This window comes from Typopeltis vanoorti, chromosome 21 (assembly GCF_054136105.1).
Source record: "Typopeltis vanoorti isolate ZY-2024b chromosome 21, IOZ_Tvanoo_1.0, whole genome shotgun sequence".
Lineage (NCBI taxonomy): Eukaryota > Metazoa > Arthropoda > Arachnida > Uropygi > Thelyphonidae > Typopeltis > Typopeltis vanoorti.
This window is the reverse complement of record NC_143569.1, coordinates 91016687-91036024: the sequence shown is the minus strand read 5'-3', so window position 1 is coordinate 91036024 and position 19338 is coordinate 91016687. Positions and strand designations below refer to the sequence as shown.

Here is a 19338-nt window from a genome sequence, read left to right as displayed (position 1 = left end):
GTTTAACCAGTCGATGCCCCAGTAGGCATGAACTCTCATGTTATACCATCATATGCTTTTGTGCTTTAAGCAATAGAGAGTAGAATTTGGTCGGTTAAGTCCCAAATTGCCAGCTCATCCTCGTTCATTCAGTTCCCAGTAGATACCTACTAATGGGGCACACCACGTGAAGGAGAGGATTGGACATTAGGTCAGAAAGGCGATGTGGAAGTCTCCTCCCAGTTATTTGGCTTTGACCCTTAAGCGACCCTGGTGCTCAGAATATTAAAAGATAAATTCCGTCAAACAGTTTCAGAGGTACTGATGCATCGTCTGGTTTGGTATAGATCTACTTCACTACATTCATTTTGCAAACAAAACATAGATTTGCCTGAGCGCTTTTTATACTTACATATTTGATGGATTTTACAGAACTGCAAATTTCAACATTCATGTGTGCATTAAAGGTTTGCGACAAAACCAGATTATAAGGCACTATATATGCTAATTAAAAGAAACACACATATTAACCATAGTGAAAATTATTTACTTGTAAATATTTCATCCTAAGTATCTTAGGACATCATCAGTACAGTAGTTTAAACAATAATAGGAATAACATACAGTTAGGGCGCATGATTACAACAGAATCTCATTAAAGGTGCGTAACGCGTTACAGAAGTAAAAAAAAAAAAAAATAATAATAATAAAAAAAAAGAACCTAATAATAATTATTTTACACAATTTTGTATGACAATTTCCCATACTTTAGGAATAGTAAGAACGTTGTTGCGGTTTAAATTTGGTCTGCGTAGTAGGGCTAGAGAACTTTCTTTATATAAGCATTCATGTTTATATAAAGATCTATGTAAAAGTTTAGACTTTTCCCAATGGATGATACTTAGGATGAAATATTTACAAGTAAGTAATTTTTACTGTGGTTAATATGTGTGTATCTTTTAATTATGATCTCACCGCAGGTTTCGTTATTTAAAAACTATATATGCTAATTATCAATTTCAAAAGTTCCTCGGCTATTATGTATGGCAGCAATTCGGCCACCATCTGAAGGAGCACGATAATATCATGGATATCCATCCTCGCCAGTTTGAGTTTCATTGATAACTGATCTTAGATATCTCTTCATGCATGGCGAGTTTGGATTAACAGGTCCGCATGGACTGTGCATCATATGTTTCTTTTCATGGAAATAACACAGCTTCCCATGAAAGAAGGCAATATTTGAATTTGGCCAATGTTTGAACATTTTCATCAACAAGCAATGCATCGCAGAAATGCATATAATTTTCTACCTGAAATTCACTTTGGTTTAAGCATATGTATGTGAGATGCTTAGACTCAATTTTAGCAATTTCTGAGTTGAACCCTGTGATCTGTCTACAACAGAAAGCTGCATGTTTGTGTAGGTTTTAAACAAAATAAATCTGTAAAAATTTATGATCAATTGATTCAACTGGCAACAATCTTCCAGCCAAATGGTACACTTGCCCTTGCTTCTTGAAGGTAGGCTAAATGAAATGCGATTTCCTTTAGTTTCACCTTTCCATTCAATCAACACATTCCAGGCGATACAAGTCTATATTTAAGTGCTTTACAGTGCTGACATACTATGGTCATAGTACCAATCACAACTGTTGAATCAGGGAAATATCTCATATTACAATTGAGATTAAGGAATGGTCTACTTTCTCTTACAATTGTAAGAGAAAGCAGACTGTTCCTTATTCTTCCAAGAAAATTCAATAATTTCACTCTGTCTATTTAGCCTCATACACATTGCTGCAGGAATCGAGTGACTTATAGAATTTGCTCTCCATCATGGCATGTTGGAAAAAATAAATAAAATACCTACTAATAATTATAAAAACTACTAAAAATCTAAAAATAAAAACTACTAATAAACACTGATATTAATATAATGATAGTAATAATAATAATAGTAATAATGAAAGAACTTTGCAAAATAGTGGCCAGATACTGTTAAACTGCAGTATAGTAAGCTATTCACCAGGCAGACATCATGAATGGGATGTTTCTAACTCATGCCAGCTCGTGTTAGGCCATGATTTCTTGCCTGAGCAAGACGAGCCTCTTCCCTCCATAGAGCACCTACCAATGTGCCTTGGCTGCTTCATTTGCTTCAATAACAGAGTTTTTTTTGTAGATCTCATGGGGATCTACATTTTTGTCACACATAGTATGCACCTATTTTCTACAGTTCAGCCAGTACATTTAGTTGAACATGCATAGGCAGGCAATGGAATGAGGTAAAAAAAATCATGGCTCCATAATCTGGAGGGTATACATCGATGAAAATGTACATAAACTATCTTTGGAACATCCTCTATCTATCTATTGGTGAAGACATGATCAAGATTGGTCAATTCATTCTTGAGTTATAAGTGAACATCAAAAATGGACTTTGCTATATATATATATTGATTTAGCATTTTGAGTAATTTAATTAGATTTCATGAGTAAAAAATCATTATTGATTTGCAAGAATATTACCTGAAATATTTTCCACTCAGATCAACCACATCAGGTGATAGGGCACAAAAAATGACTGACTGTGCTCCTTGGTTAGGTGACTTAGAAAATAACCACAGCAAAGGTGACACAAAGATGGTTGCAAAAAATGATTTTGTAAAGCCCATGTGCCTTGTAATTTCTGTATTAACTATACCAGGATGAACTGCATAGACTCGTACTTCAGAATCTTAGAGTACAAATAAAATTCAAACATTTTAGGAAAACTCTATATCTTATTAAATAAACTAAAAACTTGTCAAACTGAATTACTATGAATCTACCCATGAAAGCTAATGAAATTAATTTCATGGGCAGAAATGAAAATGCAAACTAAAAACTGCTTTTCTGAATAGTTATACAGTTTCAGTTAATCAAAACTTAAATTTCAAATTTTATTATTTAATTATTTCATTCAATTTGTTTATATCAAAGTGTATATAACAAATATTACTTAAACTTCAAAACTGACTGTCAACCTGGCTAACTGATTGATTAGTGTGTGTTATATGTACAGACTTCAGGTATCCTATAAGATGCATCAACTTGTGTTCATAGTGAGTGTTATGAAAATAAGTATGAAATATTGTTATAAAGACAATATCATAAGAATTCATATCCAATTGATGCAAGTACTTTAAAATCCATTATTTTTAGAATCCAGGAAATTATTTACCGATGAACAAATTAAAAATATACACACACACACAATAAAGAAAATTATATACAAGGTATATTAATTAAATTTAAAAACCATAAAATTGATTGTCCGCATGGTTAGCCAACTGGTTATGCGCTTTGCAACCATATGCCCGGGAAAGAAGTGTCCTGCGTTCGATTCCTGTCGCTGACACGAGGAGCTTGGGATCTTTCTCAGACATAGCCAAGTTAGCCAACCTTGGGCATAGACTGCAGGGTTTTTCTCCCCAATTTATCTGGGGTTTTTCCTCCTGCAAACAGGCAAACTGGCACCATGAACATACGCTTCTACAGACATAGGATACCTCCAGGAATGAGGAGTAACCAACCTATTCCGTGGGATTTTGGTTCTGAACACCTACATGGTAAAATGTGTAGGTCTACGTGTAAGCTTAAATCAGGAAAAACTGATTTACGGTTACACCGATTCATGTTACATTATTATAGAATAATGTATGTACCACAGCAAAAAATTTATTTATACAGATATTTTTTCTTGCATATTGTAAGAACATCATCACTGTGGACAGAGAACAATAAGGAATTTGTATCAAAGAAACAGTAGATCCATGTATAAACATGAATGTTTATACATGGATCTATGTAACGTTTTGACATTTTTCCACTGGTGTTTTCAATCCTGTGTTGTGCTAGGCAAGGTTTTTGTGAGGTTTGATGAGTCGGATGTAGCCTTGGCATTCAGAGTTGAACATCAGGACCATGTAAAAACATTAATGTTTATATGAGGAAAGTGCTGAAGCCTTACTTCATCGACCTAACTTCAACTGCAATGACTGCCTCACAATTCCTAAAGTGTGAGAAACTGTCATCCTTAATTGCATTACATGAATTATATTCAAGGTTTTTTTTTTTAAACTCAAAATAATCCAATTTAATTATAGTTTCAACCCAACAGTTTGTAACCAATGAACACATGACTGTATACATAGAGGAATTCCAATGTAACATATGTGCTCTACTGTTTCTTTTATTCAAACTCCTTATTACTGTTTTCGGTCCACACTGATGATGTCGATGATTTACAATATGTAAAATGAAATATCTGTATAATAAATGAAATTTTTTTTTTTTTTTTACTGTGGTACATGCGATTCTATAATAATGGATATCCCACAAGTTACATTATCCAAGAAATGTCATCCTATTAAAGATTGTTCCACACAATTATCAATCTACCAGCCAAGCAGTTTATCACCAAAAACTGTTACAAAAAACAAAGTTTCTATAACAAAGTTTTTTTATCAGGCTTTTTTTTTTAAAATATATGTATAACTCTGGCTCCCACCCCCCTTGTTTTTATCTTCTGCTAAATGAGGAAATCCTGCACAGTCCCACAGAACATGGGACTATACACAGTTTTCTCGTTTAGCTTATATCTGTCTTGATCCATTTATCCCCCATCTCAATGAGCAAAAATATTGTCTTACCTGAGTCAATTTAATTATAACAACAATTGCAATTCTTTTCCAGAGGAAACAGTTTCACTTAATATTTAATAAATAAAATGTAACAAGAAAGTAGACCTCTTGATCTTTAATGCCATTATACATTTTCAGATTTGTCTAATTCCATCACTAGTTTCCACAAAAAATATTAAAAGCAGACATACTAACTGGTATCGAGCATAAAAGACATGGTATTTTGAAGAATAGACAGGATAGGGAAGGAGGGGTGCTCTATTAATGATACTGGATGACTTGAATCCAGTTAGCATTGAGACCCATAACTGTAATACCAGAAACAGTTTTTCATGTGCCAGTGAGTTTGAAGTCATCTGGAGTGAGGTGGAGCACAAGATCAAATACATAGTGGGGTGCTGTTACAGACCTAGTGGATTGGTTGCTAGTGATGAAGAAATGCATCACCAAATAAAGATGATGGGTGAGAAATGAGTAATCATGATGGGGACTTTAATTATCCAAACATTCATTGGGTAGCAGTAAAATCTCATGAGAAGAATGAGTTGCTGCAAGACAACTTCCTGAAGCAGCATGTGACAAAAGAAATTCAAGATCAAAGAGTGTTAGATTTGATTAGTATCAAAGGGGATTTTCAGTTAAAGACAACTATTTTGCTTCTGAATGGTAACAGTGATCATGCAGTACTCACTTGGGAAGTGACTTAGTTTATAAATGTTCCATTCAGAAAAGGTTACATGCTCAACTAGAAAGCAGGAAATTATGCCTAACGGAGGAGTATGCTATGCTGGGTTCTGTGCTATGGTATTGGTTAATCAGTTTGAATGGGAAGAATATTGAGAGTGTATAGGAAGCATTTAAAAAATACTTAAATGATGCAATATCAGAATGTGACCCTAGAATTCGAAAAATAAATAGGGTAGGAGTGAAATGGATGCGTAATCTTATTAAGCAAGAGATTCGTAGGAAAAAGATAATGTGGAAGGAATACCATGTACATTTTGTGATTGGAATGGACTACCACTGAATGTTGTGCATGCAAGTAGTGTGAATGAATTCAAGAACGAGTATGACAGCTTGTGCAGATTACATGTGGCATTGCTCGATGAGTCGCTGACTCTCTGGAGGTCTCTCTTAATCATAATAATAAAATAATTCATCAATATCACCCTCAGATCACCCTTAGACAGAAAAAAAAAACTTTCCATTTCAGCATTTCTTCAAATCTTGTAGTAGAACATCAACTGAATATCTACTTCTATTACTACCTGCTTGTTTACAAGATCAATTTGTTAGTCAAAGGATTCATCTTATAAAAATTCCTTGTTTGGAATCATCTGTTAATACATTTTGAATGTCAAATTTTACTAAAACTTCATTAACTAAATTCTGTGTCTTCATTCTCAAACTTCCTCTCTCTCATTTTTCTCATTACCTAGGGTACGTTAACAACGATCTCTCTCTGTGCAGAGAATCTCCTTGGTGTGCATGCACACTTCATCTAAGGAGCAAGCAAGAAGTTAGTAATTGCTGCCTTGTTGTTAGCAAAAGGAGAGTGTCTTTGTGACAACAAGAAATATTACTGTACATTTAACTGTGAATTAGAATAAATTGTCAATGAAATTATTATCAGATATTCAGTATGCACATTTAATCTAAAACATTTCATTTTTTTTTTTAAACATAAATATCAATTTCTAATCATGCACGTGGTAAGTGCCAAGTTATAAAACAAACTAATAAAAATTCTAATGTACAGAAACAATTGTAAAGAGAATAATATTTTTGGTTTACAGATCAAGTGTTGATCAATTTTATTAACTTAACCAACTAGTTTCGCCAAACTTTAACTGTTGGCATCTTCAGGGCACTTACATATAGGCTGAAATAATCTCACAATTATGTGTAGCTATAAAACTGACAAGAATAACTAAAAAACTGACTAGAATAATTACAAATAAAATAGTATCGAACGTGCGTGAAACAGACAATGAGACCCTTCAAGATGAGTTAACATTAATTTCCAACAATCTGTACTTGAACGGCTATCCAAGAAGACTAGTCAATAAAGTCCTTTTCTCTGAACCACCACAAAAAGAACAAGAAGATATTCAGTATATAAAAACTATTGCAATTCCGTTTGTAAGTCACATCTCCTACAATCACGCCAGCCTCCTCAAACAACACAAAATAAGAGTAACATTTAAACCAATAGAATCTATTCGTAAACTACTAAGATCTCCAAAAGATAACCACCTTTTCTATAAATATGCTGGAGTTTATAATATTCCATGCTCGTGTGGCTCTAGTTACATCGGACAGACTTCGAGAAGATTTGAAATCAGGCAAAAAGAGCACATTGGCTATGTCAAAAACAACAGACAGGACATTTCTGGCCTATCGTCTCATTTCTCTACAACTAACCATGTCATTGAGTGGGACAAAAGTTGTTCCCCTTACTTAGAGGAAGATTACCATTCAAGAATTTTCAAAGAAGCAGCCACAGTCGCCCGTTCTACTGTCAACCTTAACAGAAATTAAGGCCTAATACTCCCAGAGATATGGAAAAACCCTAATCAAATCTTTAAAAACAAAAGAAATGAACTTTAATACAAACTACAGAAAGTTCCTTACCAACAGCTAGCTAATCTTGTACACGCTATACGTGTTTCACGCACGTTCTATACTATTTTATTTGTAATTATTCTAGTCAGTTTTTTACAGTTATTCTTGTCAGTTTTATAGTTACACATAATTGTGAGATTGTTTCAGCCTATATGTAAGTGTCCTAAAGATGCCAACAGTTAAAGTTTGGCGAAACTAATTGGTTAAGTTAATAAAATTGATCAACACTTGATCTGTAAACCAAAAATATTATTACTAATTCTCAGGATCAAGAAAATAAACCTTCATTATGAATTGTAAAGAGATTCATAATTGTAAATTATGATTTGAAATAAAAGATAGATATATTTTGAAAGGAATGAAGACTAACACTCATAAGTAAATTCATGCCCTAAGTGCCAAAAGCTCTGCCACAACCATTTCCTATTCCAAAAAAGATATTATCAGGCCGGTTTGCTACTGGTGTGATAGGTCTGCTGCCAACTTCTAAAAAGGCTATAAGTATATTCTAGTAGCCATAGATATGATGAATAGATTTCCTGAAGTACTCTTAATGAAAGATTAAACTGCAAAGACTATAGCAAAGAAGTTCTTAAATATTATTTGTGGATATGAAACTGTGTGATCCTTACTTCCAGATCAAGAAGAACAGTTTACATCTCTTAATATTGTGTAAATTGCTAAATGTTAAGATTTTTACCATATCTTACTATCCTCAGTGTAATGGTGTGTGTGTGAGAAAGAGAGAGATTGGATAAAAATATAAAACAAATTCTGTCCAGTCGTCTGGAAAACACTACAATGATTAGGATACATATCTTGGGTCATAGCAAAATGTGGAAATTCCAATTAAGAAGGGGTGTATGTGGAACTACAAGGCAGGTGATTATGATATACTTAGAGGAGGCAGTTTGAAGCAGTACCGTGGCATAAACATCTGCAAGGTAAGGATGTTCACAGTGCATGGGGGATAGTCAAGGGGTATCTGGAGGAAGCAATATCAATATGTTAGTCAAACTGATACTGTATATCCCAGGTCAGAAAGAAAAATTGGGTAGGAATTAGATGGATGAGTAGTATCATTAATAATGAGCTGCAAAAAAAGAAAATCTTGTGGAGGGTACATAAGAAGAGAGGTGACCAGCATGGTAATGAACTTTAATTGGGTAGGAATTAGATGGATGAGTAGTATCATTAATAATGAGCTGCAAAAAAAGAAAATCTTGTGGAGGATACATAAGAAGAAAAGTGACCAGCATGGTAAGGAAGGCAAAATCAGATTATGAGAAGAAGTTAGTCGAAGAGTTTGCATTATGTAGCAAGTAAGAGGAAGAATAACTTTAATGAGTACTGATGGTAACAAGGTGACAGAAGCAGATAAAATAGTTGAGTTACGGAGTGACCATTTTGCAAGGGTATATCATCCAAGTGAGGTTAGAGCTGTGACATGTGAGATTGTGTGGGAACAGAGATGGATGGATGAATTGAAGGTTCTTAGGATATTGCAGAATTCTAATGCAAATAAAGATGTGGGATTGGATGGGATAGCAGCTCATGCTTTAAGAGAATATGCAGGGGAATTAGCAATGCCTTTGACTGCCGTTTAAGTCTCTGCTCTGGCAAATTCCCAAGAGAGTGGAAGATGACAAAATAATTCCTTTGCTTACAGGAGGATCTAAGTCTGGTAGCAAACTGTAGACCAATCATAACTCAATCAGATAGCATGAAAGGAAATAAAGTACTTTAAAATCTCATGTTGGAGGTAGATCTTTGGGGGAGGGGGAGATACAATTAACACTTGTAACACACCTATACAAAGGCAATTCGATACTAATCAAATATGACTCTAAGGTCCTATCCACCCTTTATGGACATTTGCAATTTGCAGGAGGACTAGGTTGTAAATTGGGATCTCTGAGGATTAATGTTTCCCAATTAAGAAGGGGTGTATGTGGAACTACAAGGCAGGTGATTATGATATACTTAGAGGAGGCAGTTTGAAGCAGTACCGTGGCATAAACATCTGCAAGGGAAGGATGTTCACAGTGCATGGGGGATAGTCAAGGGGTATCTGGAGGAAGCAATATCAATTTGTTAGTCAAACTGATACTGTATATCCCAGGTCAGAAAGAAAAATTGGGTATGAATTAGATGGATGAGTAGTATCATTAATAATGAGCTGCAAAAAAAGAAAATCTTGTGGAGTCTACATAAGTTTCCTGCAACCATATATATGTTTAAATTTGGCTACAAGAAGTCATTCTTTTTTAAATTTACTGTGCTATATAATGTTGTTTTTTTTTTTTTTTTTTTTTTTTTTTTTTTTTTTTTTTTTTTTTTGAGAAGATTCTGTGAGTTGTGGGGTGCTTAAGGGTCAAAGCTGTATAACTGAGAGGAGACTTGCACATAGCCTTTAAAGGAATGTGGAGAACCGACCAGGGCTTCTGACCTAATGTCCAATCCTCACCTTCTCGTGGTGCACCCTGTTGGGTATCTGCCTGAATACTGAATGAACGAGGATGGGCTGGCAATTTGGGATTTAGCCAACCAAATTGTATTCTTATTGGCTTAAACCAATATACAAAATGATGGTACAACATGACAAAATTTCATGCCAGCTGGGGCGTCGCCCGGTTAAACAAGGCCCCCGTTATTTTCACCAGGGAACCAGGGTGAACATCGAAAAGTCAGCTACTGGAACAAATCTGAAAGCACACTCCAACTCAACATCACCAGAGTTAAAGATCGGTACTATCAACGTAAGAAGCCTGAATGGCAAAGAAATGTAGCTAGCTGAAGAATTAGATAAGTACCAGATCGACATAATAGGGGTGACTGAAACAAAAAAGACCAAAACTGGTGAGATCTTTCTGAGCAATAAATACAAAATGTTATATTCAGGAAATGACAATCAAGGAAAAGAAGGAGTAGCCATAGTATTCAACACAAAATACGAAGCTAATCTTCTTGAATGGCAGGCAGTCTCAAGTAGAGTGATGTGGACAAATATCAGAATGGGGAATTGGACAGTGAGACTTATTTGTGACTATGGTCCCACAGAAGGTTCTACTAAGGTAGAAATGGAGGAAATTTTTGAGGCTTTAGAAAAAGCAACTGACACAATGAAAAAGGAAAAGTTGATCCTAGTTGGGGATCTAAATAGCAGAGTAAGAAATGATTGTCAGACATACAAAAATATTCTGGGAAAATTTTGGAGAAAAGAGCAAAGCTAATAATAATGGCAGATACTTGTTGGATTTCTGCTCAGGACATGGACTGGTTATTACTAACACTATGTTCCAATATAAAAATGTGCACAAATTCACATGGAGAGAAGAGGCAAGGAATAAAAAAGTCTCATTGACTATGTTTTTGTTGATAGTGATGTTTTCTCTCTGGTGCAGGACACCAGAGTGTACAGAGGATTTGAAATTTGAAGTGATCACTATTTAGTCTTGAGCAGGATAAAATTGAATTTCATATTGAAAAGAATAACATATAAGAAAGTTTTAAAGCGAATAAAAGCTGAGCAGCTCTCAGATGTGAACTGTAGACTAAAATACACAAAGATTATTGAAGAAAAAATGAAAGAGTTTGAGAACAGGAACCAAACCTTGGAGATTCAGTGGCAAGCCTCGAAGAAAACACTGATTGATTCAGCCAGAGAGGCTGAATCAATCAGGGTTTGTGAGGTTGTCTGCAATGATAATTGGAGTAGAGCTCTAATAGTACCCATATATAAAAAGGGAAATAAAACTGAATGTGAGAATTACAGAGGTAGTTCCCTACTGAGTGTTCCTAGTAAGATTTATGCAAGTATACTTGAGAAATGGTTGAGAAGAATTGTGGAAGAAAAGCTTGGCGAAGAACAAGCTGGATTCAGGCCAAATAGAGGCTGTCAAGATCAGATCTTCACTTTACGACAAACAGTTGAGAAAGCATGGAAACATAACAAAGATCTGTATTTAAGTTTTGTCGATCTGGAAAAGGCATATGATAAGATGCCAAGAGAGAAGCTATTCAATACGCTACAGTTATATGGTATCAATAGGGCATTATATCAAGCAATACTTAGTCTTTATTTGAGTTGTAAGTCAGCAGTTAGAATTGAAGGAAGTACAGGAAGATGGTTTAATGTTAAATCTAGTGTGAGACAAGGATGTACATTATCCCCTCTGTTATTCATTATCTATATGGATCACATTATGAAGGAAAATGGTATTAAACAGGATATCAGAATTGGAGATGTTAATGTCAGTTCTTTGCTTTATGCAGACGATGTTATACTTCTAAATAAATCTGCTACAAGTTTGCAAAGATTCCCTAACTAAATTGAAAAACTGTTGTAATAGATATGGTATGAAGGTCAGCAATAAAAAGACAAAGACAATGAAAATAGGCAGAATCATTGAAAATGTCAACTGTGTTGTGAATGGAGAACCTGTGGAACAAGTAAAACATTTCAGCTACTTAGGCACGATTTTTACTGAAGATGATAAATTAAATATGGAAATAGGCAGGAGAATCAACAAAGCTGGTATGGTAGGCTGTCAATTGAAAAAATTCATATGGAATAAGAGAGAAATTAGTCGAAACACTAAATTAGCTATACAAGACAGTGTTCAAACCAGTTTTAACTTATGGATCTGAGAGCTGGGTCAGAAGTAAAACACTTGACCAAACACTAGAGACCACAGATATAAGAGTCCAGAGAAAGATTAGGGGCGTGAACAGATGGCATCAATGACAATATCATATTAAAAACAACTTGACATTGTCAGCATCCAGGAATGCGTTAGCGGAGCTAATCTCAGGTGGTATGGTCACTTAAACAGAATGAGCGAGGAAAGATTGGCAAAATAAGTGTTCTCTGACATGTTTGCAGGAAAACGACCCAGAGGAAGACCAAGCTGTAGATGGATTGAAGTACAAAGTGCCTTAGATGATACAAATATAAGATCTGATAATGTTGGAGTCTTGACAAGTAACAGACTGATTTGGAGGAAAATTGTAGATAGGAAGTTAGTAATGATGTAAATTTTTCATGTAGTGCTATGATATCCTGTATGCCCCTTGAGGGTACATGTCAGGAATTTGATGATGATGATGATCTGTGAGTGGTATCCAATACATGGTCCACAAGACAAGATTGACCATTGTCATAATTGTAGATGCAAGTTTTGTGTTCATCTAAACAGATGGTGACTGATCTGTACAAAGTATGCCAACTAACAAGAAAAGGAACTGATCTTTGGTAGAATGGATAATGGCAGCAAGTTTTCAGTGAGGCTTAAAAGCTGTGCAGAGATTGTATTTTTTTAAGACTTGACTATTTTTTCTGATGTATCCTGAACAAAGGGGATGGTGATGGCATTCTGAAATCCTTCTGAAGGGATGATCAAGAATTGGGGGAAAATTGATTATTTTTTAATTCTGTAAGAACTGTAACCATTGGATAGGAATGATTAAGTTCTGTTGAAACAGAGGTTCCAATGGAACAAGATTGTAAGTTGTATTGGTTAGAGTTTTAATGATGCCATATTGTTGAGAGGTGGTGGGAAAGTTTGTGTATGTATATGCCTGTGTGAATAAAGTTTACTAGCTGTTTTCACAATTTGTAGCATGGAGCATCAGTGATCTCTAGTATAGGTCTTATGGGTTTTCTGTATACAGTGAAGGAGAGATTACCATTTGGAAGGCGTGTCACTAAGGTGTCTAAGAAGGGTAAACTATTGTTATTTTCCTTTACCACCATAAACTGGATTCTTGGATATAGACTATTGAGGTGGCAGAGGAAGGAGTCTAATGTGTCTGGGCCATGAAGCCAAATAAAGAACCTATCACCTACATATCTTAACAAAAGAGAAAATTTGAGAGTAGCGGGGAGGGGAGACTAAGTCTATGGCTCATCCAGTAGCAAACTATTGGATATCACTCTTCAAATTATCTCCAATATCATTAATATACAGATAAAACAACAACAGACCAAGAACAAAGCCTTGTGGTACACCACTGGTCACTTTTAGTTGATGATAAAAATTATAATTTTTTTTTCTCCTGTGTTTTTAGTATATTCTTATCCCTTTAGCTTTGCCTTAGTTTTGCACGTCACAAAACTAAAAGGTGTAGGTGCATTTCCTTTCATTTATTGTCCATAAATGAAAGGAAATGCACATAGTAGGACAGCCAATATCCTATCAAAGACAAGGACTACATTTAGTTCCACCACTATGGCTGCTCAGAGCTTGCTGATCATGTCTTGGATGCCCACCACAGGATACAATGAAAAAAGGCCATCTCACTCCACAGAAGAAAAATTTAAATATGAAAGACTTTTCCTGGAATATGACTCAGCTTTAAGGAATTACTCAAACCTCAACAAATTTGGTTGTATGAAACTACTCAAATCTGGGAAGTACTCATCCTTAGAATTTCAGTCTAACAGACAAAAACACCTATCCTAGCCCACTAGGGGACACTATAGTGCAAGCATGCACATATATTAATTAGAAGTTATTCTAATTAATATATCGTGTATGTTGTAATTTCCTTAAATAATACTGTTATGAATAACATGTAGAAGAAAGAGTTTATGGCTCCATTGTATAATGAATATGGAAGATTGAGTTTCAGAACTGATTCAAGGTACATTATATGCAAAGCCTAGTTGATAAGAGAGGGAAGAGGGGGTTTATATATGATGTAAATATGTGAGCTGGTAAGGGGCAGTGACCAAATTAATGTGGAAAAGATTTTTCATAGAATGAAAGGAGAGAGGAATAGAACAGAAAGCTGTATCAGGAGAGTGTGGATGAGCTTTGTTTATATGTGCGTGTGTGTGATAGCTTGACATGGAAGGAGGGGATCAATGATAATTAAAAACTACTACTATTTTAGAATTAAAAAACAATGAGTAAAGAATTATACAACTTGTAAAAATATAAAAACTTCTGTACCTTTGAGTCTTTTGTGAAGCTCTCGTGTAAAAAGAATATTAGCTATTTTACTCTGAGCATAAGCACGTGCTGGATCATAAGAATTTTCACTATTCAGATCACTGAAGTTGATTTCACCCCTTTTATGAGCAACACTGGAAACATTAATAATCCGACTTGGGGCACTGGCTTCCAATTTATTAAGTAAGAGAGTTGTCAGTAAAAAATGACCTAAATTAAGACATAAAACAGAAAGCAAGAATTACAAATTATTTTTCCACAAGAGGTATACTCTAGCAGTTTACCTCCTTTCCCCTCCTGCTTTTTTTTTAAATTATTAAACTGTAATCTTATATTGGATATTATTATATGACAACTCCTTAAAAAAATCACCTTATATAAGAAACCATAAGAGAATCTTTTTCAGTTAATTTTTATTCCTAGTGTGAAGATAGGACAATGTTCTAATTCTTCCATTTTTTTTGAAGAGACCTCTGTATAGCATGTTAAGAAATTTGGATAACCAATTAAGGATGCTGACCAAATGCCCAGTCAATCACGCTACTGTGATATGTCCTATTAGTGAGTATCCACTTTGATGCTGGATGAATGATTGCTGGCTGAAAATTTGGAACTTAGTCAACCATAATTGTAATTTTGTTGGTTGAAACTATATGCATTATGAAGCTCAGAACAGGAAATATCACTATTTACATATATTGCAACACAACAATGTTAGAATGTGATGTTAATATGACATGTTATCATGGGATGCAGAGGACCTCCTATGAGAGGAACAGAATCACATATTAAGCAAAATAATCAAATATCCTGGCCATGGCACTGTCTGGTTATACAAGATCATCAGCCAACATGATATTTGATTATGCAGCTTCATGTGTGCATGTGTGTTCACTTTTCACTGGAAACAAGAAAAATGTTTATAATTAATAAGTATAATATGATCTATTCAGGCAATGGGGAATGTGGGAGGGGAAAAGAAAAAAAGGAATTAAAATGGTATTTGAACAATTATACTTGAAAATAAGTGCACAAATGGGAGGTATATTCAAGTTGGTCTGGCTAGATGAGTGAATGGCATCTCCGGCCAACTGGATCTGAATTCCATTGTGGCATGTATATTTGTGATCATCACTCAGCGTGAGACTACCACTCTGCTTATTGGAGGTTTAAAGTGGTTTGAGAAAGTTCCGCATTTGATCTCAAGTGCAGGGTTCCAGGATTCTAACCCAAGACAGCCAACAGTATATACATTAATGTGCCTGCTGTTTTCTGGATTTGTAGGAAAATTTCATAAAAATGAGAAATTGGACAACAACTGTATGTGCCAACAAGAAAGAACAGAATTTTTTCAATTCATAATGATATATAAAGGGAAACAGGAACAGAATATAAAGAAAAAGGAACAGCTAGTTCTTCTTTTATATCTAAACTGAAATAAGAAACGAATCCCGGCTATTTCTAAGCTAAAGAAAAGTTCTGAGAAAATCTGCATATAAAAGAACCATTTAGTTTTCCATTCAGTATATATATATATATATATATATATATATATATATATATAAATCACTGTTAATGGCATTCCAACAAAAAAAATTGTGCATAAAATTTACATGAAAAGCTCACACAAAAATAATATACAGAAGCTGAAAGAGAAAATGATTTGAGCAATTCTGAGCAGGATAAAAATAGCTATCACATTAAAGCAGAAATGTGTATTAAAGTTTTGAAAGAAAGCCAAAGAATCAACTTTCAGATGTGAACTGTGAACACAAATATAGAAAATTATTGAAGATGATGTGAACACATCTGAAAATAAAAACCAAATCTTAGAGACTGACTGGTAAAATTCAAAGTGAACATTGCCTGAATCAGAAAGAAAGCATGTGGTCCTCAGAGACAGAAAAATTGTAAAACTGCCATAGACACAGGAAGCTAAAAAAGTAGTCCCTAAAAAAGAAGAAATTATATAGAAAAATGTAGGAAACTAAATTATATGTGAAAGTAGCTAGCTAAACATCATTGAATAATTTTAAAAATAATACGGAATATAAATATCACAAATGTGATCATGTTTTAGAGGAGGTTAATGAAAAAGTTTATTAAATGAAGATAATATCACAAAAAAGAATCAAAGTTATAAAAGAATGAAATTTATCATAAACTTACACAAAAACTGAAGATAACCAATTCTGGATATCTGAAATAATTACATATATTGTGGAATATAAATACATTAAGCAGTAGACAAAGTAAAAGTAAATAAGATAAAGAATTCACTTATACAAAAAATTAATTATTTAATGAGAGCAGAATTCCAGGTCGTATTTTAAGACTTTTTTCAATACATACAGTTAAAGAAAAATAATAAAATGGAATAACATAATAGAATAAAATTATAGCACATAATATTAAATGCAAGAGGAGAGTTTGATCTGTAACTATTTGAATTCAAGGAAAAGACACTGAAATTATTATCAGCATCTACACCAAAATTACTAACAGGCAGATGTCCTACTCAATGCTCCTCATTACTTGTATTAAATAATTTATTATTTGAGAATAATTTCAGTAATTTCAGTATCTGTCCTTGAATTTTAATAAATACAGACTGAGCTCTCCTCTTTCATTCGTTATAACATTTTTTACATAATTATGTAATTATGTGGAATTTATATGTATGTTATAACTATAACATGTTATAATTTTTATAGCATTCATTATAACAAATTCTAAAATGCAGAAAGGCAGCTGGAGTAGATATTTGACCACAGCAGCTAAATTCAGATGGATGAATCCCAGATGAGTAAAGCTCACACTACACCATTTTATAAAAAAGGGAATTAAAAAAATTATTGAAAGGAAAACTCCTATGTCCTGTAGTGTTGAGTTCTCAAGGCCAGTTTGTCTGCTTTGCAGGATGAAAAACCCCAGAATAAACTAGGGGGAAACCCTACTGTCCATGCCTAAGACCGGCTAACTTGGCTATGGCTGAGGAAGATCCTTCAGCTCCTCACATCACTGACAGGAATTCAATCTAGGACACTCCTTCCTCAGGCATATGGTTGTGAAACGTACAGCCACTAGGCTAACCGTGTGGACTAAATAGAATTTTATGCAGACTAATACATAATTTACACTTATGACAGTTTGGTAATCAATCAGGCTGTATCACTCACTATTGTCACTGCTATTTATAATCTATATGGATCAGATTATAAAAAGTGATATTAGACCTGATGCCAATATAGATAATAATGAGCTCAGTTCTTTAAACCTTTAGCCAAATATGAGCTAAGGATTAGGTAATCTGGAATTATCAATTAGCCCACTAAGCATACTAATTAATGTGTAATAAGTTTACAAACCTCCTTTTACTTGTGTGTGTGTGTGAAGGAGACAAAAAGAAGACAGTGTTCAAACACTTTAACAATGAATGTGTTAGTTTAAAAAAAAGATAAAATTAGATTAAATATTGGAAACTGTCTATATGAGAGTTTTGAACAAAATGCAAAATTGGGGGGGGGGGTCGAATTATGGTTGGAACAAGGAAAGCTGTGAAGTGAGATCAGTATGTCTGCTAGCTATGTGAATATGCTAAGTGGTATCTGCTTTGTGTGATGAAAAACTAAAGTTTCTGGATGGAACTTGAAATTGTCATATGAGACCAGATAACTGACTTTCAATTGTGAAGTCCTTACAAAAGTGTGTCAATAGGATTCATGCCTGGGTCTTTCCAACCAAACTGCACAAACTAAATTAGGAAGTGAACAGGTGGACCCAAAAGAGACAATAGAAAAGTCTGACATTATTAATATTCAAAAATATGTAAGAAGAGCTAATTAAAGTTGGTATGGTCACTTAACCAGAATGTGAGAGGTGTGTGTGTGTGTGTGTGAGAGAGAGAGAGAGAGATGAGCAGAGCAAAATAGACATCCCAAGAAGAAATGTAGGAAAGGGAACAGGAGGAAGAAGACCAAGATATAGATGAATTACTACAGCTAATAGTCAGTTGGAAGACATAAAAGTAGGATGGTTAATCATACTTTTAATAAAATAAGTTACTCAATGCTGTTTCTGCATTCTGCAATGTCTTTCAATTTATGCATAATCTGTCCAGTTTGTCTCTTTTGCAGAAGGGCAATGGAAACCTTACAAGCTAATTCAATTCATCTTCAGATGATAGATGTCATAAATGTTTCTCATCTCTAAACTTATTTATACTCAGATCTTTTCAAAAAAGAGAGTGTTTCCACTAAATTCAATATAGATGTACTTATAAAGATTATTAATATGTTATTTATCATCATCATCATCATCATCAAATTCCTGCCATGTACCCTCAAGGGGTGTACAGGATATGACAGTACTACATGAAAAAATTACATCATTACTAACTTCCTATCTACAATTTTCCTCCAAATCAGTCTGTTACTTGTCAAGACTCCAACATTATCAGATCTTATATTTCTATCGTCTAAGGCACTTTGTACCGTATCAATCCACCTATATCTTGGTCTTCCTCTGGGTCGTTTTCCTGCCAACCTGGCAGAGAACACTTGTTTTGCTAATCTTTCCTCTCCCATTCTATTTAAGTGACCATACCATCTGAGATTAGCTCTGCTAACGCATTCCTGGATGCTGACAATGTCAAGTTCTTTCCTAATATCCTCATTTTTAATATGATAATGCCATTGATGCCATCTGTTCACGCCTCTAATCTTTCTCAGGACTCTCATATCTGCGGTCTCTAGTCTTTGGTCAAGTGTTTTTCTTCTGACCCAGCTCTCAGATCCATAAGTTAAAATTGGTTTGAACACAGTCTTGTATACAGTTAATTTAGTGTTCCGACTAATTTCTTTCTTATTCCATATGAATTTATTCAATTGACTTCCCACGATACCAGCTTTGCTGATTCTGTTGTCTATTTCTATATTTAGTTTACCATCTTCAGTAAAAATTGTGCCTAAGTAGCTGAAATGTTTTACTTGTTCCACAGGTTCTCCATTCACAACACAGTTGACATTTTCAATGATTCTGCCTATTTTCATTGTCTTTGTCTTTTTATTGCTGACCTTCATACCATATCT

General features: G+C 34.4%; 1 protein-coding gene across 4 annotated transcripts in view; it reads right to left on the bottom strand.

Moving 5' to 3' along the window:
- LOC150095101 (retinol dehydrogenase 13-like) overlaps positions 1 to 19338 on the bottom strand; it is a 161033-nt gene that overhangs the window by 100080 nt on the left and 41615 nt on the right. For all 4 annotated transcript variants that reach the window (XR_016550174.1, XR_016550173.1, XM_090411553.1 and 1 more), the window contains exons 5-6: positions 14249 to 14458; positions 2512 to 2719 (exon numbers count right to left, since the gene is read on the bottom strand). Coding sequence is in view for 2 of the 4 variants with exons in the window: in XM_090411553.1 (XP_090267679.1) it covers positions 2512 to 2719; positions 14249 to 14458 (418 nt within the window). In the remaining 2 variants the exon portion in view is untranslated. The remainder of the gene's footprint in view (positions 1 to 2511; positions 2720 to 14248; positions 14459 to 19338) is intronic.